The sequence below is a fragment of the Sparus aurata genome, chromosome 4, assembly GCF_900880675.1.
Source record: "Sparus aurata chromosome 4, fSpaAur1.1, whole genome shotgun sequence".
NCBI lineage: Eukaryota > Metazoa > Chordata > Actinopteri > Spariformes > Sparidae > Sparus > Sparus aurata.
In genome coordinates this window covers 1,380,908-1,401,920 of record NC_044190.1, presented here as the reverse complement: position 1 = coordinate 1,401,920, position 21,013 = coordinate 1,380,908, and the positions used below count along the sequence as shown (strand labels likewise).

General features: G+C 41.1%; 1 protein-coding gene across 3 annotated transcripts in view; it reads right to left on the bottom strand.

Moving 5' to 3' along the window:
* Positions 1 to 21,013, bottom strand: part of ccdc102a (coiled-coil domain containing 102A) — a 177,537-nt gene that overhangs the window by 80,614 nt on the left and 75,910 nt on the right. For 2 of the 3 annotated variants that reach the window (XM_030414063.1, XM_030414062.1), the window contains one exon: positions 807 to 1,257. In XM_030414063.1, the coding sequence (XP_030269923.1) occupies positions 807 to 1,169 (363 nt within the window). In that variant the 5' untranslated portion in view covers positions 1,170 to 1,257. The remainder of the gene's footprint in view (positions 1 to 806; positions 1,258 to 21,013) is intronic. The other variant, XM_030414064.1, reaches the window with a different exon arrangement.

The window sequence follows — 21,013 nt, the reverse complement described above, 5'->3', positions numbered from 1 at the left end:
GAGTCCAAATAGACCGTACAAAGATCTAAATAATTAGGGCACACTCATGGTGCTTTGTCTTGTTTAACCACAAACACATTCATCATGCTTTTGTTGCTGAGTGTTTATTTTAAGATGTTTCCTTCTTTTCTTTTTTTTAAAACTCTTAGACGATGCTTTGAGACTTGGATTACACTGGACAAACTGCATCGAGTAATTTTATGTTTTATGTTTATCATTTTTTTGTTTGTGTGTATTTACGTTTTAAAACATGTTCCCAGCTACTTCAGTTGTTTCGGAGAAATCTGCAACACTGCTTTGCTGTGAAGCTCCAGAAATGCTTTGTGGAGTACGTAACTTCACCTGACTTTCCATCACCATGAGCGTGAGTAGATAATGACTAAATTTTTCATTTTTGGGTGAACCGTCTATTAAATATAAGACACATTTTCATATATATATACACACGTGTAGTTACATTAAATGAAGTTCATGCAACCTTATGTAAAACTTGGAGTACTAGAGTTTAATCTGATGGAGTATGTTATCTTTTCGTTCAACAAAATAGAATGGAGAACAAAAAACAATGTAATTAAACCAATTTAACAGGAAAAACTAAGTAAGGTCGGCATAAAAACTGCTGAAGAAGGTAAACTGCATGTATGCTTTTAGTTATATATTGTTGACAGGATTTATGAAACTGTGTGCACAAACAGATGAAGATGAGGATATGTATGAGTCAGATCTTGAGTCATTAATATAGCAGTAAGATAAAATAGCTTTTCAGTATGTATTTCCTCTCCTGGCATCAGTAACAGGCATCTAACCTTGCTCCATTTCTCCCTCCAGTTGGCGGTGCAGTCCGACCACCACCTCATAGTCTTCTCCATCTGGGCCGCTCTGGCACGTGCCTCCTCCAGCTCCCTCAGCCGCAGCTCCTCTCTGCTCTCCCAGTCAGCCCCTGCTCCCTCACCCATGGCTCCCAGAGATCCCAGCCCAAGGCCTCCCAGCCCAGGCGACAGCAGCAGCGGGGGGCTTGAGCTTGGTGTGCCTCCAGTGGGGCTGGGGGTGTGTGTGAGGCTGTCGGGGGAACAGATCCCCCTGTCGGGCCCCAGACCAAGGCTGCAGAGTAGGCCACCTCCAGCAGACTTACCTCCTTCGGACAGGTGGGGACTGGGGGTGTGGTTCATGATGGAGGCGGTGGTGTGGATGTGGATGGTATAGAGAATGAAGGGGGTGGGGTCAGGAAAGCATCATCTTCATCAGTCAGTGATCTGCCTGGAGACATGAACAGGAGAATGGAAAGTTGGAACTCAGATTAGGTGAAGTAACACGTGCATGTACATCTCTTTCTGTCATCATGTACAACAGTACAGTCCAAGGAAGTCATCAACAGACATACTGCACTGCCTTTGGGGAGGAAAAGCCCTCTGCTTCTCAAACCTCACAAATTTAAAGAGAGGCTGGACAGCTGGTACACATGAATGAGACTGAGACTATTTCTACTGCTTAATGAGAAGCAGAACACAGCCCAAATGGCCTTGAGAACACAAGCAGAAACAGGAATGAATCTGAAAGTGAGAAACTTGACAAACACACACTCTCAGACATACTGTATCCAACGTATGTCCAAGGACTCTTACTGGACCTTTAACAGAACTTATTCCAGCCAGCCTTCCTGGAGAATAAGAATAGTAGGACTCTCATACTACTGTATACCTGATACCCTCATCGTACCTCATTTTGAAAGACACCAACAGGCATAGAAAATAAAGTGATGGAAGAGACAAAAACAGCAGACACGGTTTTAATTATAACAGAATTACCCAGGAGGAGTGAACGACACAAGGCCTCACCCTTCCATCATTCCACTACACTGCCTCTACATTTTTTGCCCACTGCCCTACCTGCCCCAGAGACCTTGATATTGTTTAAATCTACATTATCTTCACGCACTACACAGAACTACTAACAGATATTGGCAGTCTAAACGGACGACATTTGACATATCAGGCCCTATTTAAAAGATCTTTGGCGCCTTGTCTTAAGTCAATGTTGCAAGTGCTTTAGGGTATGCCCAAATCCATTTTGCTAGTTCAGTGATGGATAATCTGAGTGCAAGGTGCAGCAGGTTTGCATTTAGACTCTGAATTAGTCATTGGTCTGTTTTTGGCATAGCGTTAATCAAACCAATCCAAGTGTTGTCTCTTTTTAAGAGCCAGGTGCACCAGGACCTGACGCAGTGAGGGTATGTATGTGGTCCTCGGCTGCAGGACCTTTTGCCCTGCCGCTTCACAATCATCTGTCCAATCAACATCTTTGTTTGACTGCATATGAAAAAATATACGGATATCAAACTGAGGAGGATGAGGAGCGCTGCTGTTCCTCTGTGTGTGTGTGTGTGTGTGTGTGTGTGTGTGTGTGTGTGTGTGTGTGTGTGTGTGTGTGTGTGTGTGTGTGTGTGTGTGTGTGTGTGGATCTCAGTCCATGGATCAGATGGGACGGGTCATAACAATGATCATCCTGATCAATAATGGGTGGGATGAGAGGGGAAAAATACGTCCTTAATGAGGAAAATATTAATGACATTACCTGCAGCCATCCTCCAACTTCATGAATTACTTAAAACTCCTGAGTCACTGACAGGTTTGGTTAGTATTTTATGTAAATTAATGTTCTTTGTTCTTCTACACATGGAAACCTCACACACAGCCAGATTCAAACAGTAAAACAGTTTGGAGTGAAGCAGCTGTCCTGATTAATCCTGAGATCCTATCTTGACATTTAAGAAGCTAAAGGTTTCATTTCTTTCCTCTGGGGAGTTTTCTCTTCAGCTTTTCGATTTGCTGATCAAATGTGTCATTATATCAGGAAGTGTGGTCATCAGGAAGGCTGGCTCTGTGATTGGCTGCAAACAGGACACTCTGGAGGCTGTGGTGGAGAGGAGGACACTGAAAAAACTGGTATCCATCATGGATAATCCTCTCCACCCTCTCCAACTCACACTGGTCAGACAGCAGAGCACCTTCTCCGGAAGGCTGCTTCAGCTTCGCTGTCGTAATAACAGATAAAGAAAATCTTTCCTGCCACAAGCCATTTCATTACACAATAACTCTCTCACCTCTGCCTGACAGAGAGAACTCTGATCACTCTACTGTTTTGTTGTATATGTTATTATTGTTTATAGTATATTTTGCATATTTTGTTTTATTGTATATATTATTGTTTATAGTATACTGTGCACTGTATATATAAGTATATATATGTATATATTGCCTTCTATCTATCTATCTTTGTTGCAGTGACTGCATGCATGTTACTGCATGCATGGAAAATGTAAAATAAGCGAACAATTTTTAAGTGAAAGATTTTTAAATGAAAAAAGCAGAGTGTAAGTGTGTTGTGGACCTGTCTGTATAGGAGCATCTTACTGTGTAAATAATACGTCCTTTAAATAGCAAGAAACGGACTGTGCCTTTAACTTAAGACTTTCTGCTGCCTCAAGATGGCAATCAGCTGTCAGTGTGCTTGGCCACACATCACTTAAAGGGATATTCCGGTGTATGTTTAATCCATGGTCTAACACACCGTGAAACAGTGAGCAAACAAGGAGCTACTTACCTGTTTGTTGACATCCGTGTGTTCCGGTAGCTAGACCAAACTAGCATATCCATCAAGTGTGGACTTAACAGGCTATTGTAAGGCTCATGGCTCATGACAGGCTGTAACATGGACATGGACATTATGAACATAAACACGAAAATGCTGGATTACGTTTCCGTCTCCGCCAGTGAGGGAGTAAGTGCACGCTCGACAGATTGACTAGTTTGGTCTAGCTACCGGAAGACACGGATGTCAACAAACAGGTAAGTAGCTCCTTGCACAAACACACTGTTTTAACTACTTCTTTATTCAGTTTGAGTCAAACACGCAACAGTGCTGTGTGCTAAGGTGTCTGCTGATGTTGCATAACTTTTGGTGTGAGATGTGGAGCATGTTAAGACGCTTAAAACACAGTGTAAAGTTCTGACCCCATGCTGTTAGCGTTCAATGCCAAGTCTCCGTTCAGGGAGCTCTGTAAAGGCTGGACCAAATGTTTTCGCGTCTTCGGTACTGGCAAGTCAAGGGTAGCTTGAGCAATGAAGCTGCATGTTTTAAATCGAAGTTCTCCTTTAATTTCAAGGAAGTCTTTGGGGAATGTGACAGCTAGCTCTATGTAACCTAGATAAGGGGTAGCTTGTCCAGCTGCACCTTCAACCTCCAAAAGATTAAGTGGCTTAATATCATGACTTGACAAATTCTGTTTATAGAATGACTCTGGAACTGTAGTCACCTGGGAACCAGTATCTAAGAGACAACAACAATCTTTACCAGCTATTCTGACAAGAGCTGTGCACTTGGATCCTACTAACCCTTTAGGCAGTATATTGACTGGTTTCTTCATACAGGACTGGTTTAGGTTAGCGCACTGGTTGCGCTTAGCTTTAGCGGGCCATGATTGACAGGCTTCAGTCCCCATTCGCCCCATAATGGAGACTGTGTCTAGTTTAACTGCTCAGCTAAAGGGTTTTCCAATTCCCACTTTCTCTGCCTTTCTTTCAACAGCTTTCTTTTCTCTGCAACTAACACAAGATTTGGTTTGCCATCACAATTGGGTTTGATGTGCCCATCTTCTCCACGTAGTAAGCAGTACCAGGGTCTCGGCTTAGAGCTCAGATTTCTGACAATGACGGGCTCTCTCGACAGTTTGTCAGATTTCCGCTTCTCACCTGGCTTGTTGCTAGGAGCTCCACTGGAGTTGGGGGCTCCTTTTCACTGTTGCTTGAGGGTCAATGCTGCCAACTGACTTTGGATCTCTGCCACTTGTCTACTAAGTTCTTTGGTAAGTGTGGCAAGTGCGGCACGTGTGTTTTTCTTCCTGACCACTGCAAGCAGTGTGTACATGAGAGGCTGTTTTCTGCCTTGTAGCACCTAGATATTGCTTCATCCGCATGGCCTTGGCTGCATGACGATCTTCCTCCACGTGCAACAGTAACAACTCAGCAAAGGGTGGCGGATGTGTTTTATTTTGCATTAACTGGATTTCAGTAAGAAGAGAATCATTCCAACATCCCCTGCAAAACTGTGTGAGAAGATGTTTGTGTACCTCTTCACTGGAAACCCCGCTCCTTTTCACAGCAAGGTTTAAAGCTACCTGAAGGCGCTGCAGATATGCAGATGGTTTCTCACCAGCGTCCTGAAAAGTATCCAGGAATTTGGCAAACAGCTCATCGCCATCTTGGACCGTCCAATAGGCAGAATCTAGCAACTGAAGATAAGCAGCAGGCAAACTTGTAGGGCTCAAGTGTCTGACCACATCAGCTGCTGGAGGTAAGAGACTCTCAACGATTCTTCTAGGCCGCTGAAGGTCTGCTATGGCAGAATCAGTCATGACTAATTCAACACTTGATCGCCAGGAATCATAGTCTGGTTCATGAGTAGGTCTGGGAACTTTCCCCGAGAAGGCATGAAGTCTCATTGAGGATTGCATCTGTAAGGCACTGTCTTCCCTCTTCACAATTTGCTCTACCACGACTCACTGAACTCCAGGTGGGCTGAGATCCTGTGCAGAAATGGCAGGAATGTTTGAGATTCCACTGTTTAACTACATGTGGGGATTTGTCAACATCTGAGAGAGCAGCTTTAACAGGGAAATTACCTGGGGGAGACTGGACTGAACTTTCTACTAACTCCTATTTCTCATGTGTAAGGGGTGTAAAAAGATCAGTAATGGACTCGCTTATTTGGGACATCATGTCTTTGAGAACCTCAGCATAATCCCTCCCACACAATTTAGCAAGCTCTTTAAGTTCAGCAAGATATGACTTAGTGTTTACACACAGGCTACGGGAAATACAACTAGCAAAAGACTGTACAAAAGTAGGTAAGTCCACTTTCACCAGCCACATATTTATAAGGAAGTAGCGGAGTAGTGAACTCAATGATTGTTTTCGAAAAACTCAGATTGATCATCATCTTCCTTTTATTGATTCATTTAATGGAACCATATTGTTTTAGAAAAACCACAACCTCTTCATCTTTTTCATCTCCCACTGTAAGTGGCCACCGGGTGTCTTTGTACCTGCGTCATCTTCATGCGCCCCAGAAACGGTATAAGTGTCATCGGTGGCGTCACATGCTAAGTTTTGTCACACAAAGCACGCCAAGCTTTGCGGTGGGTAGCCACCAGGGCCCGTATTCACAAAGACTTTTATCTTAACATGAGGAGTACTCCTAAATTGGACTAAAAGTTTTTATGTAGGAGTCGTTTCTTAAAAGTAATTCACAAAGCCGCTGAGACCTACTTTTAGTTATGAAAACAGTGAACTCCTAAACTAGAAGTAACTCTCTGTTGCTATGGATGACGTCATTTTATAAGGACGCACTTAGAAGTGGTGACAACGGTGATTGGTTGTTGAGTGACAGGGCAGCCCATTGAAAAGTCATTTAGGCTACGCAATGCATGAAGTGAAAATAAGGAAGTTGCCTACAAAGCCCATGACAAAGCCTATGAAAAGATATTGGATAAAGAAATGTATTTATGAGGAGAATTAAGTGCCCCCCCCCCCCCCCAAAAGAAAATAATTTGGACAAAAATTACAAATTAGAAGATTGCGAAGAAAAACGTGAATTGCCAATTTGCCAATAAAAGCGGCATTTGCTTGAAAAGCTGCGTCAAACCACTCTCCATTAAAATTCGGGAATCGTGTGTTGATCCGGGCCATTTCGCAACAATGTCCAGTATATTGTAACATGCATCAAAGACAATTTGTGTATTGATGGAATGCAACTTTTTCTGATTGACAAAAGCCCTATTCGCATGGGACTAGTATAACCAGGGGACCTCCAGTAATTTGTAATAATTGCAGAGGTCGACTGTGATCTTAATCCGTGCGAATCTGCCATGTGCGTAATTTGTAAAGAGTAACGCACTTCAAAATTTCCTACCATATTTCACCAAACACAGAGGTCATGTGATAATATAAATCCCATGCGAATCGGCATCTCTGTGATTTGGGGTAGTTTTTTGTTTTTCTTAAGGTTTTTTGTGTTTTCCACGCCTTTTTTCTGCCTTTTTCCTGGTCGAGACTTATGGTTGGGAATTATGAATGAAAGTTTTGACAGCATTTTGGGTGCAAATTCAGGAGGCTCATCAGAAGAGCAAAATCTCGAAAGATGATTAGATGGATTACATGCATGGCAGCATGCGGTAAGGAACATTTTTCCATCTGTCAACAGGCTCACCAGTTATTATATTAAAAATATCCATATCTAACCGTTGTGCTGCTCCAGTAAGGGCTCCGGTGCAATTGACCCGGGGGGTAATAAATTAGAGTTAAAACACACACACTTCGCTTATCCAGTGCGATTGCGCCGCACGAAACACAGACGTGGTGGGATAATTTCTAAATCACTTGAGGTCCCCAGGTAATACTAGTACGTGCGAAGAGATGCATTTTCCCCGTAGCCAAATACCAGAGTGTTGCCAAACATTTTAACTTTGGAGTTATTGGATTGTTTCAGTTTATTGGGAACGTTAGTGTGTCCCTCACCAACTCAACCACAACTTCAATCCCTTCGCGGTCCATCCAATATCGTTTTAATAATTCCCTGTTATTTAGCGTCTCCAAAACATTTGGCTGTGACCCGGTCTTAGAGAGTTAGGAGTCCTCCGGACTACTTCTAAGGTCTCCCAGACTTAGGTGCTACTTTTAGGCTTAAAATGTTTTGTGAATAACTTTTATTTTCAAAAATTAGGAGTCCTAAAGTTACGACTGACACGCCCATCATTTTTAGGAGTTGCTCCTAAATTCGCCTGTTAGGAGCTACTTTTAGCCTCAAGATAATTTGTGAATACGGGCCCAGGTTTTGGAGTGATTGGAGCAGTGAACGAATATGAAGAGATACGAGTCAGAGCTGGTACAAGTCGCATTGCAAAGTTTACACCCTTGGTAGGCGAACCGAGGTAAACGCTTGGTGTGTTTTGTATGTGTATGTGAGTGTCAGTAACTACAATGAAGTGTGGTGTTAAATTGTATGAATGGGGAAGAGGAGCAGGAGTGTGAATTGAATTGTGCAGTATATTTTGTATGCGCAATGTTTAATGAAACCTTGTGTGTGTTTTTAGTTTCACGGTGCCAGAAGAAACTCAAAGGATTGCACCAGTTGAGCTCCAGCCTATTCCTTATTGATTACCAAGGGTCTGTAACACCCACTATTCCACTGACAAGGACAGCTTTCTGAATTTTAATGCTGTGCTTCTGGACAATATCCATTTTCTTTTGTTGTCACAATGTTCCTTTAATGTTGCAAATTAGTCATCCACCTCCTGACTAGCTCAACATTCTTTTCTGTAGCACATGGCTCCAAAATACAGTTAGTTAAATGAAGGTAAATAGAGATAAATAAATATTAATGGTTGAAATTACTGTGGCTAGAATCAGAATTAACAAAAGGTTCAACAAGGGGGCAGAGATGTTTGCAAAATTAAATGAAAAGACCAGACAAAGTGCTTTGAATTGTTACCCTATATTGTAAACAAATATATCACAACAAAAATGTGTAGACTGTACACATCTGGGTCTGGGTGCACCCTATTCAAAGATGATTCAAATTATTAACAAATTATAATTTGTGTATCAAATATAGGTATCTCTCGATGAGATCGTAAATCAAGTCACCTTATAACAACCATCCAATCATTAATACACCAGCACAATATACACAATAAGGATGATGGTGTGTCTCTTGGTCCATTATCACCAGCACAGGCAGTGTCTTTTGTGGAAGTCGGGGGTAACAGCAGCCCTTCAGTCAAGGCAAAAAGGTGGATAATAATAAAAAAAAAGTCAAGTCAGTGGTGCTGGGGGTCAGTTGAGCCAGTTGGGGGGCAGTTTTGTCCTACCAGTGTGGCTGGAAAAAGATGAGGTTCACTTTATACACTGGTGCTCTGGGGTGCAGGGATCCATCTGGGTTAGCTCGCCATCTATTTTCAAAGGGTAGGTAAAAACCTGGCCTGCAGTTATTAACATGGCCAGAATTAATTCAATGCACATAAACCTATTGCAAATAATATACATCTGATGCAAATTATACAATAAACACATTTCAATATTTCAAATAACTTTTAAGATAAATTAATTTCTAAATAGTTAACTAAAGTTAAATTTGTATTTTCTTAATATTTTAGATAACACAAAACAAAGTATGATTGGACTAATTTAACTTCTTTGTCTTTTAACAGATTCAATATACTGATGAAAATAAAACAGAACAAGACATCACTTATGTTGCTTCAGTATTTTTTTTTACAATAGCTTTATCATTCAGGAAAAAAATATTCACCAATTAAACACACTTTGTCAAGGTGGTAATTCTTTTTAGTTCATATAACAGCGGTATTTTACTTCAGCACCACTCTAACTAGGTCCAATGCTACACACCTGCTCATGGTGCAACATTGAATTGTTTGTCTGCAACTCACAATTCAGAAGTCGTGGAGCAATGTTTGGCAGATTTCACCGTGGCTGGATTCACACAACACATCTACAAACTTGCAACAGAAGTACAGGCTGTCAAATTCTAATTTGACAACATTATTTTGTGTGATTCCCAATTTAATTTCAACTAGGATTTCCGTTCAGCAGCAGCAGCAGCTCTTCTCCCCACAGAGTCACACAGGTGTCTGACTAGTGCTATTTAGCCGGCCCACTGCTGCTGCGGTCCTGCTCTCTGATTAGCTAAGAATAGTTAACCCTTTGTGACCTGGACTGCCTAGGTTACACGCAGGTACATGTGCTATTTACACAATGTGGGTGCAGTGCGTCAACATGACCGTCTGTCTGAAACCAATATGGCCTTGTAGCAGCTAATAATGTAATAATGGCTAATAATGTAATAATGGATCATAATGTAATAATTTAAATTTAAAAGTTCATAATGTAATCGGCTCATAATGTAATAAAATCATGGACACAAAGTAATAAAGGCTTTGCGCATAGTGTAATAATGTAATAACTTATCACATTAAGAGCCTTATTGATACTGCTCATAACAGCTCATTATGTAATAATAGCTCATATAGTGAGAAAAGTGTTGCATTATCATTTTACCTCTCAAATAAAGATGCAAGTAAAGCAAAAGGCAAACTAAATTAGTGAAACCAAGTATTATTTAATAGTAATTGCATTCTCACATTTTATTAATGTATAAAGATGAGCCTCTAGGTGGCACCCATGAGAGTTATTTTGGGCCTTTAAAAATGCCACTTCTACTGTGACAATTGCAGGTAAGCAGCACCATTTGTGACCTTTAATTTAACCTTTAAAGTTAATATCTTTGTTAAACCAAGCCATCCACCTCATCTGTTTAAATATTCTGTGTATTAAGATGTATGTCAGGAAAATGTTGTATGTTTTTGCTAGCGGCTACTTTTTGTGTTTTAGTTAGCAGCTATTTCTTGTGTATTAAGATGTTTGTTAGAATAATGTTGTATGTTTTAGCTGCAATTACCCTTACTGTTACCGACTATTAAATGTGGCACATTACAAACTGAAGCTGATCATTGAAGCTGTTGTCATCCGACTCGGCTCTTAGCCACCGGAGCTGCAGAGCTGGTTTTTTTTCCTCCGGTGAGGGAGGAGGGAGGGGCGAGACAACCGCATAAGTGATGATGATTGGCTCTCTAACGTTGAGTGAGAGTTCTTAAGCCAATCAATGGCAATGTTTGGTTTACACACAAGCCACACATGCACAAACTAGCAAAGGGGACCTGCAGCAATGGCGAGTCCGGAGGGAAAGTTAACGTTTTCAAAGTGGAAGTATAGACACTACTTCAATCTCTTTTGTCCACGTCCGTTGTAAGCAACTCTGATCTAATTAAGCATCTCTCAGTGGCACACGCTTCTAGAAAAGTAACACTGACCAAAAACTCTGTTGCTGACGCTGTTGATGATGATAGCAGCATAGCTTGTGACACAGACTGAACTGAATGCAATGACAGGCAGGTATGTTGTTGAGAACTTGCTCCCGTTAACAGTTGACATTGGCAAAATATCGGGGAGAGCAGGTGCCGGTCCGCCATGCAGAAATACATTTTTTAAATGTAGATGCCGAGTACGCTAAAATGACTGCCGAGCTCAAAAGGCGGAAGAAATAAAAGTAACGCAATAGTTACTTTTCCTGGTAACTAATTACTTTTATAGTAGAGTAATTCCGTTACTAACTCAGTTACTATTTGGGAGAAGTAACTAGTAACTATAACTAATTACTTTTTAACACATGCCCAACACTGATTACATTATGAGCCGATTATTACATTATGAACTTTTATTACATTTAAATTATTACATTTTGAGCCATTGTGACTTAGCCATTATTACAATATTAGTTGCTACAGGCCTTTTCAGGGCTGATACCAATTCTTAGACATCAAGGAGGCTTAAAACCGCTATTTCAGACAAATATACATTTAAAGTAAAATTTACTCAAGTACTGTTCTTAAGTACAATTTTCAGGTTGAGTATTTCCATTTTCTACAACTTCATTCATCCTGTCCACTACATGTACTAGTTACATTGCAGACTCACAATATTCAGTATAGGTTTTTAACCGTCATGTGTAACCAATCAGATATTGCCTTGGGCATGACATTGTGTGAGAGGATGATGCATCAGAGTTAAAGTAGTACAGATCAACTAGCCTGATAATTGGCCAGGGCCAATAATGGGACTGCTCCCACCATGTAGTCTTTTTGCTGCTACACAACCAAAATCTAAAAATGAAGCTTGAAGTATTTTACATTCACCAGAATACATCAAGTATATCTTTGTGCAGTACAGAAAACAGCCAAGTGTCTTGGAAAGCAGACATTTGCCCATGACAAGTGTACACTGAGTGAACTGGGTCTCACCAGCATTGAAAGAATTACACTGCACACTGAACTGACATTCAGACCACATTTGCCCTCTCCATCAATTCCTGGCTCACCTACAGTGCTGTGAAAAAGTATTTGCCTCCTTCCAGATTTATTTTGTTTTTGCTTTTTTTGTCACACTTAAATGTTTCAGATCGTCAAAAAATTTTTAATATCAAACAAAGATAACCTGAGAAAATACAAAATGCAGTTTTTAAATGATGATTTTATTTATTAAGAAAAAAAAGAAAGCTTGACCTTAAGGTCAGAAACTGATGGCCGAACATTCACCTTCAGGATTCTCTGGTAGAGAGCAGAATTCATGGTTCCATCAATTACAGCAAGTCATCCAGGTCCTGAAGCAGCAAAGCATGATGTTCTTTTTCTGAATTCCTGTGTTAATTTTACACCAGATGTAATGGGACGTGCACCTTCCAAAAAATTCCACTCTTGTCTCGTCTGTCCACAGAATATGTTCCAAAAGTCTTTGGGATCATCAAGGTGTTTTTTGGTAAATGTTAGACGGGCCTTTGTGTTATTTTTGGTCAGTATTGGTTTTCGCCTCGGAACTCTCGCATGGATGCCATTTTTGCCTAGTCTCTTTCTTATTGTCGAATCATGAACACTGACCTTAACTGAGGCAAATGAGGCCTGCAGTGCTTCAGAGGTTTAGTCCGGTGATGTAATGAAAATACCATTACAGAGGCGATAAAAGCACAACATTTTGCATGGTGTTTCCTTAGGGTCTAAAGTGTAATTTTGGCCTAGGAGCCCTTGGAAAAAAACCTTCATATTATAAGTATATCATTATCAATGAAATATGATTAAAAACACAGCGATTTTCAAGTTCCTGCACAAGATGGTGTTCAAATTAATCCAAAATTTAGCATCTTTCTATAAAAGCACGGAATCTCTGTCTGTCTGTGTGTGTGTGTGTTTCTGTTAGTCAAATATCTCTGCGGATCAGGATCACACTGACCTGAGACTTTCAACATGGCTGCTGCGTGGTTCAGTGGTGTGCATCTAAGCATTTGCTTGGACTGCAATGATACCGTGACTAACTTATTTCATAAATGCTTTTCAAATTCCACCGAGCATTGTCCACCGGAGCCACCACAGTCACGTGCACACCAGAGCCAATCACTGCACACGGTGGCCATGTACGCACCAGAGCCAATCACTGCAGAGCTCAAGCCCACGACATACCTGAAGAAACAAGCGGATTGATACCTGCAGCAGCGCGAGCTGGACCGGGATTTTGCCGGCGGTTCGGTCCCGGTCCCGCATCTAAACTGACTGTTGTGGATTAATGAGATTAAACGAGTCCGGACCGAGTCTGTTCGGGTCTGAGGAGATCCGGAGATGCGGACAACAAAGTTGAATCGGAATCAGTGGATGTTCGTGTGTAGCTAGCGGCTAGCTAGCAGCTAGCCGCTAGCTACACAGCCCACATCCCAAGGCGACGGACTGGACGCATCGGCACGTCCAAAACCGGACTTAGGGTAAATAATGTCCGCCACGCTTTTTCGCGAACATTGCCATCACGTTTGCTTTGTGTCTGGTGCAGGAAGAAACGGTAAAAACTGGCTTTTGTCACGAAAGTGTCCAAGCAGCAAGTTTGGTTGTTGAGGAACAGGAAGTTGTGGGAGGGACCTAGGCGGATGATTGACAGGCCGAACGACGGTTGGTGTATAGACAGCGATTTTGAGAGTTGAGAGATTTGTGACATTTAGCGTGTTTGGAGTGTGTAGTTAGTGTGTTGTGTAGTGTGTTTAGTGTGTAGTGGAGTCGGTTTTTTGTTTAATGAGTCAGAACAATGAGAAGATGCTGAATGTGGAGCAGGCAGTGCAGCTCTTCATTCAGCTGGAAGGAGCTCAGGCAGACCTGAGCATTGCCTGCATTTAAATGTAAATAGTTACATATAACTTCGTAAATGTTTAAAATGTATGCACAAATTTAGCAAACAACAATTTATATTTGCATTACAAGTAAAAATGGTTTGTTAAACATTTTTGTGGTTTTCACAGTAAAAAAACAAACTTTTTGTACTCTGATTTTATGGTTTTTTTTTTGATTTTAGGTCCATTGTGTTAATACAGTATGTCAAAATAATAAAACTGTACAGGCACACGTGTGAGGTTGTGCTGAAAATAATGACTCCAAGTAAATAGTTTTTAAGGTGAAATATAATGGCAAAATCAAAAATAGTCAAACAGCCAATTATACCCTGGAATATCGGATTTCACAACAAACCTAAATATCCCTGACGTCCCACCTTCAAACACAGCCTCATTTGGCCATCCATGAAAAAGCTACTTAACCTCCCACTTTTTTATAGGAATACATTTTTCTTAAGGGGCACTGCACTAGTTTTATATTATTTATGTTTATGAATTTTTACATAACTAAAGCTTAAATACATGTCAAAGTATTGAAAAAGTATAATCTTTATTAGCCCTGTAATTGATAATTATGAATCATTGCAGTTGCATTTGCAAAGAGATGAGCAGTCTAGACTTGCTTTGCCACATTTGCAGGTGGAACAATCCCCCTTACAGCAACATATAATAAGTTCTTTGCAGGCTGTGGGGACTTCTGGAAGTGCCATCCAAACTGGTTCCCATGACCCTGATTCCTTGGTCCATCCATAGTCCTTTGGAGAAGGAATACCTTGCTGTGAGAGTATGCTGGTTGCCCAGATTCCAGTCTGATGAACTGCCTGTCTGATGTGCTGCAGCAGAGTATCTTGGGTGGGTGGCAGTTTCTCATTATCCGACTCCCATGGCAGAAGAGTTCTTTCCTAGTCTGGACAATGGAGCTTGATGGACTGGACTTGTCATACAAGATGACAGTCAGTTTCTCAAGCTTTTGGAACTGCCATGAAGCATCTAATTTTTGGAATGGATTCCTGGCAAGGGAAGCAAATGCTTCAGTGGCTTCATCATAGGCTTGCCAGGCCCGCCAAACTGACTTCTTACCCTTCCCATTGAAAGCAGATGTTGTATCACACCCTGAATAGACATGGAACATCAACAGTGCTTGAGACTTGTCCTTACCCAGACTTTTACATGTTACTGACATGGAAAAGTCTGTACTTTGCCACCCAGATGTCAGTTAAAGGTTGAATCACAAGTTACACAAATCACAAATTATCCTTGTCATGAGCCTCGTGTCCTTAAGTTCCGTGATCATGGTTCAGATATTCCTGTCAGCATCAAATGTTGTTACTTCATGGAGAGCACCTTGGTCAATGCCACCCTCACAGATGAAGCACTTTTGAACATCCAGTCGCTGGCATTTCATTGGCTTTCTCCCTCCAGATTCAACAGCATTCTGCACATTCTTCTTTGTCGCTTTCGTAAGCTTTGAATTATTAAACTTAAGGTGGTGAGATTTGTGCCAAGAAGCAGAATGTGAAGCAAAATTGCTAGCAGTTTCATCATTCCCAAAATAGAGTTGAGTTGGAAGATTGTCAATCGCCCTGAATTGCTCAAAATTAGCAAGAAATTATCTATAGGCATCAGATTTATCACCACTTGTCCAAGGTGTCTGCAAGGGACATCTCAGGGGTTCAAAGGTGTCTTTCTGGCAAATAATACATAGAGCCCAGTTCAGCTCCATGTTGAAGTCCCAGAAACTAATGCTATGCAAGCATAAAAGAACGAACGAATCAAGACATTCTGACCTGCAACACGTCTACATTAGGAAACCAGAATAACTGAAAGTACGTCTAGCTATATACTGTCACACGCAAATAGTTTTTTGTTAGGCTGCATCATATTAAATCCTAATGGCCAAACTATGAACTCAGTACATAGCTATATGAATGACCTAAAGTTGAATTTGAAAAAGTTGAAGTTGAAAAATAAAAGAGAAAACCAAGATCTCTCAACATTTAAGCAATTTTTGCTGCCTTTTTTTTTTTTTTTTTTAATTCTGCCTATACTATACAGGGCTTATTGAAGTTTTGGGGGGTCTATGGTGTCTTGGTACTCTATTTTACACTTATAATTTGGAAGATCTACTGGCCTGAGTACAAATTAACAAAAGGAAGCTTATTCAGTGGCCTTAAAAGGCCATTACCATGAAAGTTTTACTAAAGAGGAAAAAAAAAACAAAAAACGTTTTTCTTGGATATTGTTTTGTAAGTAATTTGACACTACATTTCAATAGTTCAGCTGGGCTCCAAGGCTGAAATCATTCAAGAGAAATCCATGAACTATTGGTGATGTATTCAGTTTTTAAGAATCTTGTACTGTTTTGAAATAATCGCAGTTTTAGTTTTAAGGGGTTTTAGCCCGTCTTCTCATTTTATAATGGGTGTGTATTGCGTCAGCTAGAGTGCGTGACATCATCGCTTGAGTGGAGAGTAGGGGTGCACCAATCCGATATTAAGATCGGATATCGGCTCCGATATTGACAAAACGGCCGGATCGGAGATTGGTAAAATGAAACAGATCCACGGGCCGATCCAGTTTTGTTTTTTTTTCTCCGTCGCAGCACATCCTACGTCATTCTTCAGCGTTAGTGTGTTGCATGCTGGAAGAGCGCAAGTTGTTGTTTGACCAACTCTTTTAGTTTATTCTTAGGTTCAGCTGCTACGTTTTATTTTGTATTCCTGTTTGCAGGACGTTACACTTACTCACGTCACATTTCTCCGCTGATTAGCTAGTAGCCCCGCCATCAGTTGTTAGCCTAGCAACGCTAACTTCCAAACCGACGTACTCAATACTCTGTGGGCTGTTTATCATTGCTCCGTTGGTCCTCCCTCCACCACAACCTCAGGGTTATTCACCGTCGGGCTGCTTTGTCTCCTCCTCTGCTGCTGCGGTCTCCCCGGCTCGCAGCGTTGCTGGATGGTCGCCCCCGCTGTGTGCACGGAGCCTCCAGACGCTAGTTTGTTTATGGACGGTGCTACTGACTTCGGTGCTAGTTTTCCCTCCGTGCTGACTGACAGGCACTACATTCATGCTTTGTTTTGTTTGTTCCACTTTGTTACGTGTGTCCTTGGTTACCCTGACAGGCGCTATATAAATTAAATGTTTTATTATTATTATTATTATTATTATTATTATTATTATTATTATTATTATTATTATTATTATTATTATTATTATTATTATTATTATTATTATTATTATTACCACTACCACTACCACTACCACTACCACCACCACACATGTTTACAATGTTCGGTTTGATTATTTTGTCTTAGTTAGGAAAGTCTGGTGCTTTAGTCCCTTTCACATGGTGGAAGGTATACAGTTTATTATTAATTCAACAACGGTATCGGATCGGTATTGGGTATCGGTCGATACACTCAGTTCAGGTATCGGTATCGGGATTAGATCGGAAAAAACTGGATCGGTGCATCTCTAGTGGAGAGCAGCTGACCTAACTGGAGAAAAAATTCTCTTCAGCTTGATTTTGATCCCAAATCTTTTACTTGACATAGACAAGCAGCTGATGGTCTTATTTCAGATGTAGGACTTACAGTTTTGGATTTAGAAGCCCGAGAGCGACATGAACGCGAGCAGCTCCCCCATAAGCCACAATGTTGATTTTGAGGCTAAATTTCTGGAGGAGAGCAGACAGTACCTGATTTGTCTCTCGCTTTTCTGCCCTCATTTCTCACTCTAAAGAAATAAAAACGTCATGACCGAGTTCAGCTATGTCTCCTCTTACTCAACATAAATATTTTGGCGATAACCATTACAGTTTTTTCAAAAATTGCAGGGGTTTGGGAGGCGTTTTCCCATTCAGTCTTATGGGGACATTTTCATCTTTGTCTCTGCTTCTTCTCCAGCGTGTGTATCTGAGGAATGCGTGTGTATTGCGTGAGCTAGAGTGCGTGACATCATCGCTAGAGTGGAGAGCTGCTGGAAAATCTGGAGAAAGAATTCTCTTCCGCTGGATTTGGATCCCACATCTTTTACTTTACATAGACAATATACACACAGAAATGTAGGAAATCTTGTCAGCTTGCTCCATGGTTGCTCCTGCTCCAGCGTATGTGCAGCCATTTTAAGCTCTTTGACCCTTTCACTTTTTTACATTTTCATCCTTTTTTCACCTTTTTCAGCGCTCTTACTGTACATCTTTTCACCTTTTTAAGCTCCTTCAGCCTAAAACCTTTCAGCTTTTCTGCCTTTTCAGCTTTTGAAAAATTCAGCTTTTTCTGCAAATTCTTGACCATTCTTATAGTTTTATGCATTTTCCAGTACATTCAGCAGATTGCAAAATTGCTTCAGCCTTTAGCATTCACACTGTATTTTCGCAGGAAATGCAATTTTTCTAGTTAGACTAGTCATGTACTAATAAAGGCTTTTTAAATTACCCTCGAGTGCCTCAGATCTTCTCTTATAAGTTATACTTGGATCCCTAAACTGAAGAGCACCAGAGGGACCCCTTTTTTCCACACCCAAGCAGCTTTTGTGTGTTTTTTTTTAATGTTTTTTTAAATTAAATATACTTCTTTCCTAAAAACATGGAGCACACAGAAACAATTCTAAATAGGACTTTTTTATGTACGTGCTTGTGGGTGATTAAGCTGCTTTTTAATTATTTTTTTATTTCTAAAATAGACCTCTCTGCTACTATGCGTGTGTCAGCTCACTGTAACAGTAATAGTAATCGGAATAGTAATAGTGGAACCATTCACACTGCCGTTTGAATGCATGGATCCTGCACCAATTCTCCGCCTCCTCTTCATTGTGAAAGTCTCAGAGGCTGTGAAGTGGAGGGGTGAAATTTCGCTCCAGCACTGATCCGACTCTGGAGGTAGTATCAGAGGCACAGTATTGGCGAAACGAACCAGTGTGAATGGATAAGCTGGCACTGCTGCATGTCCGTCTGACCAGGGACGTGCACATGATTATAGAGGGGCAGGGGCTAAAAGTCAGAAAAGGGCAGTACGTGCGCGCGCGGTTTTTTAAGGCCTTAATAACACAACATGTAGATTAATTAGCTGTGTGGGGCGCCGTTAAGCTCAGTTGGTAGAGCACGCGTCCCATGTGCCGAGGCTCTGCAGCGGATCCGGGTTCAACTCCCGGCCTGGGTCCCTTTGCTGCGTGTCTCTCCCCCTCTCTCTCACCCTGTTTCCTGTCATATCTTCAGCTGTTCTATCAATAAAGCCATAAAAGGCCAACAAAAAATAAATCAAAAACTTCTTAGCTGTGTATCCTGTGTAGCTGTGAGTGATTTGCAATAGCCATTTCTTTTGTGTCAACAAATTGTCAAAATTAGTTTATTCACATCATCATAATACTGAGGTTTGGAAAACATGCAATTCAGCTGCGGTTCTTAAAAAGCAATAAAACACTGTTTTATTATTAGGCTATTTATTGGAGGACAAGTGCAAACTAGAAATAAAGGCTACACATCTAAACATGTGACAGAACCAAGAAATGACTACAGTGACTGTTAGTAGGAACAACAATGTTTACAACAGCAAAGTCTCACTGAACTCAATATCTGGAAGAAGTTTAAGATTTGTGGCAGATAAACAGCCGACACAGACAGCTGTCGGATTAGATTATTAACTCTCATTAACAAGCAGTTAGCTTAACGAGGATAAATGGACAATGGAATAAGTGGAAGGCGACTTGTTAGCCCCCACAAGGAAGTTATGTTGATGGATTTATAACTCACAAAGGTTCAAGTCGCTCCACTGTCACGTCTCATTTATGTGCATGGTGGAGTTCTGATGAGGCATCTCTCTCCAAAATAAGAGCTTTACATTGCACCCCATTGGAGTTTAGAACTGGGTTCTTAGCAGGGACACACGCAGGCACACACGCAGGCACACACGCAGGCACACACGCAGGCACACACGCAGGCACACACGCACACACGCAGGCACACACGCAGGCACACACGCACACACGGTTTGTTCGAGGTCCAACACCACAAACCGAGCTACTAACGCGACAGTGCCTTTTCAGGCTTGCTGCCATGTTGTTGTGTTTGTTTCTCTGTGGAAAGTAAATGCGGGGGGCGGAGCCCATATGAACTAGGGGAGCCCATAGAGAGCATTGGCGGAGCGAGTTATAGAGAAAATAATAAAAAAAAAATTTCATCTTAGTCTCGAGGGGAGGTGAGAACTGTCACATTAACTGACCCGTTATCTTCAGGCATCTTCTTCAATTGAATGCTTTGAAATTTCATGTGGTAGGAATGTTAGTTATGACACAGCTTCTGATAAATGTTTTAACAATAAAAACATATCTAAATCATTTTAAAAAGGCATCAACCCTAAACAAACAGAGTTGAAATAGATCATATGGCCCGCAGCTTATGCCTTAAATGTTTTTGTTATGGCCCACCAGCAAATGAATAAATCATACATGTTCAAAATGCAGTTCCTCTTTTCACAACATGGTGGCAGCCCCACTCTGTAACTCTGTCTGGTAGTGTGAACCATGCTGTGACCCCTTGACCGTAATTTCTGCAATGGCAACTGGAGTAAAAACAGAAAAGTTGATAACAAGGGCCGCTGCTTCCAGGACAGATGACAGCAGTATTGTTTCACTGAAAACTGAAACAATTGTGTCTGTCTAATTTGTCAAGAGACTGTTGCCTTATTTAAGGAATTCAATGTAAAGAGACACAAACAAAACGTGCTAATTCATACGACAAGCTAACAGGGAGCGACTGTGCTGCCACAACAGCGCTTCTTCTCGCGGGCTCGTGAGTCAAATGAAAACACCAGCAAAGCAAAATACAAAATGTCTATCCATCTATCGATCTATCGATCGATCGATCGATATCAGAATTTCCTGAACTTGAATAATGACTGCATATGTATTACTGATCTGGAAAGTAAAACGGCTTTCAAAATGTTTTTGACTGATAGTTAGGAATAAAACCCAACTTGCCCAGACCATAGGCAAGCACACTAACCAGTCAAATAGCACTTGACAACCTCACCATACTTAGTCCCTCACATCCTGGGTATGTCAACTCAGTCATTAGCAATTTCTGCCCATATTTCTTTGTCTATTTCTACATGACATGCCATCAATGAGGTTGGTTGTGGGATAAATCTGAGGACATCATCAAAGAGATACCACAAAATATCCT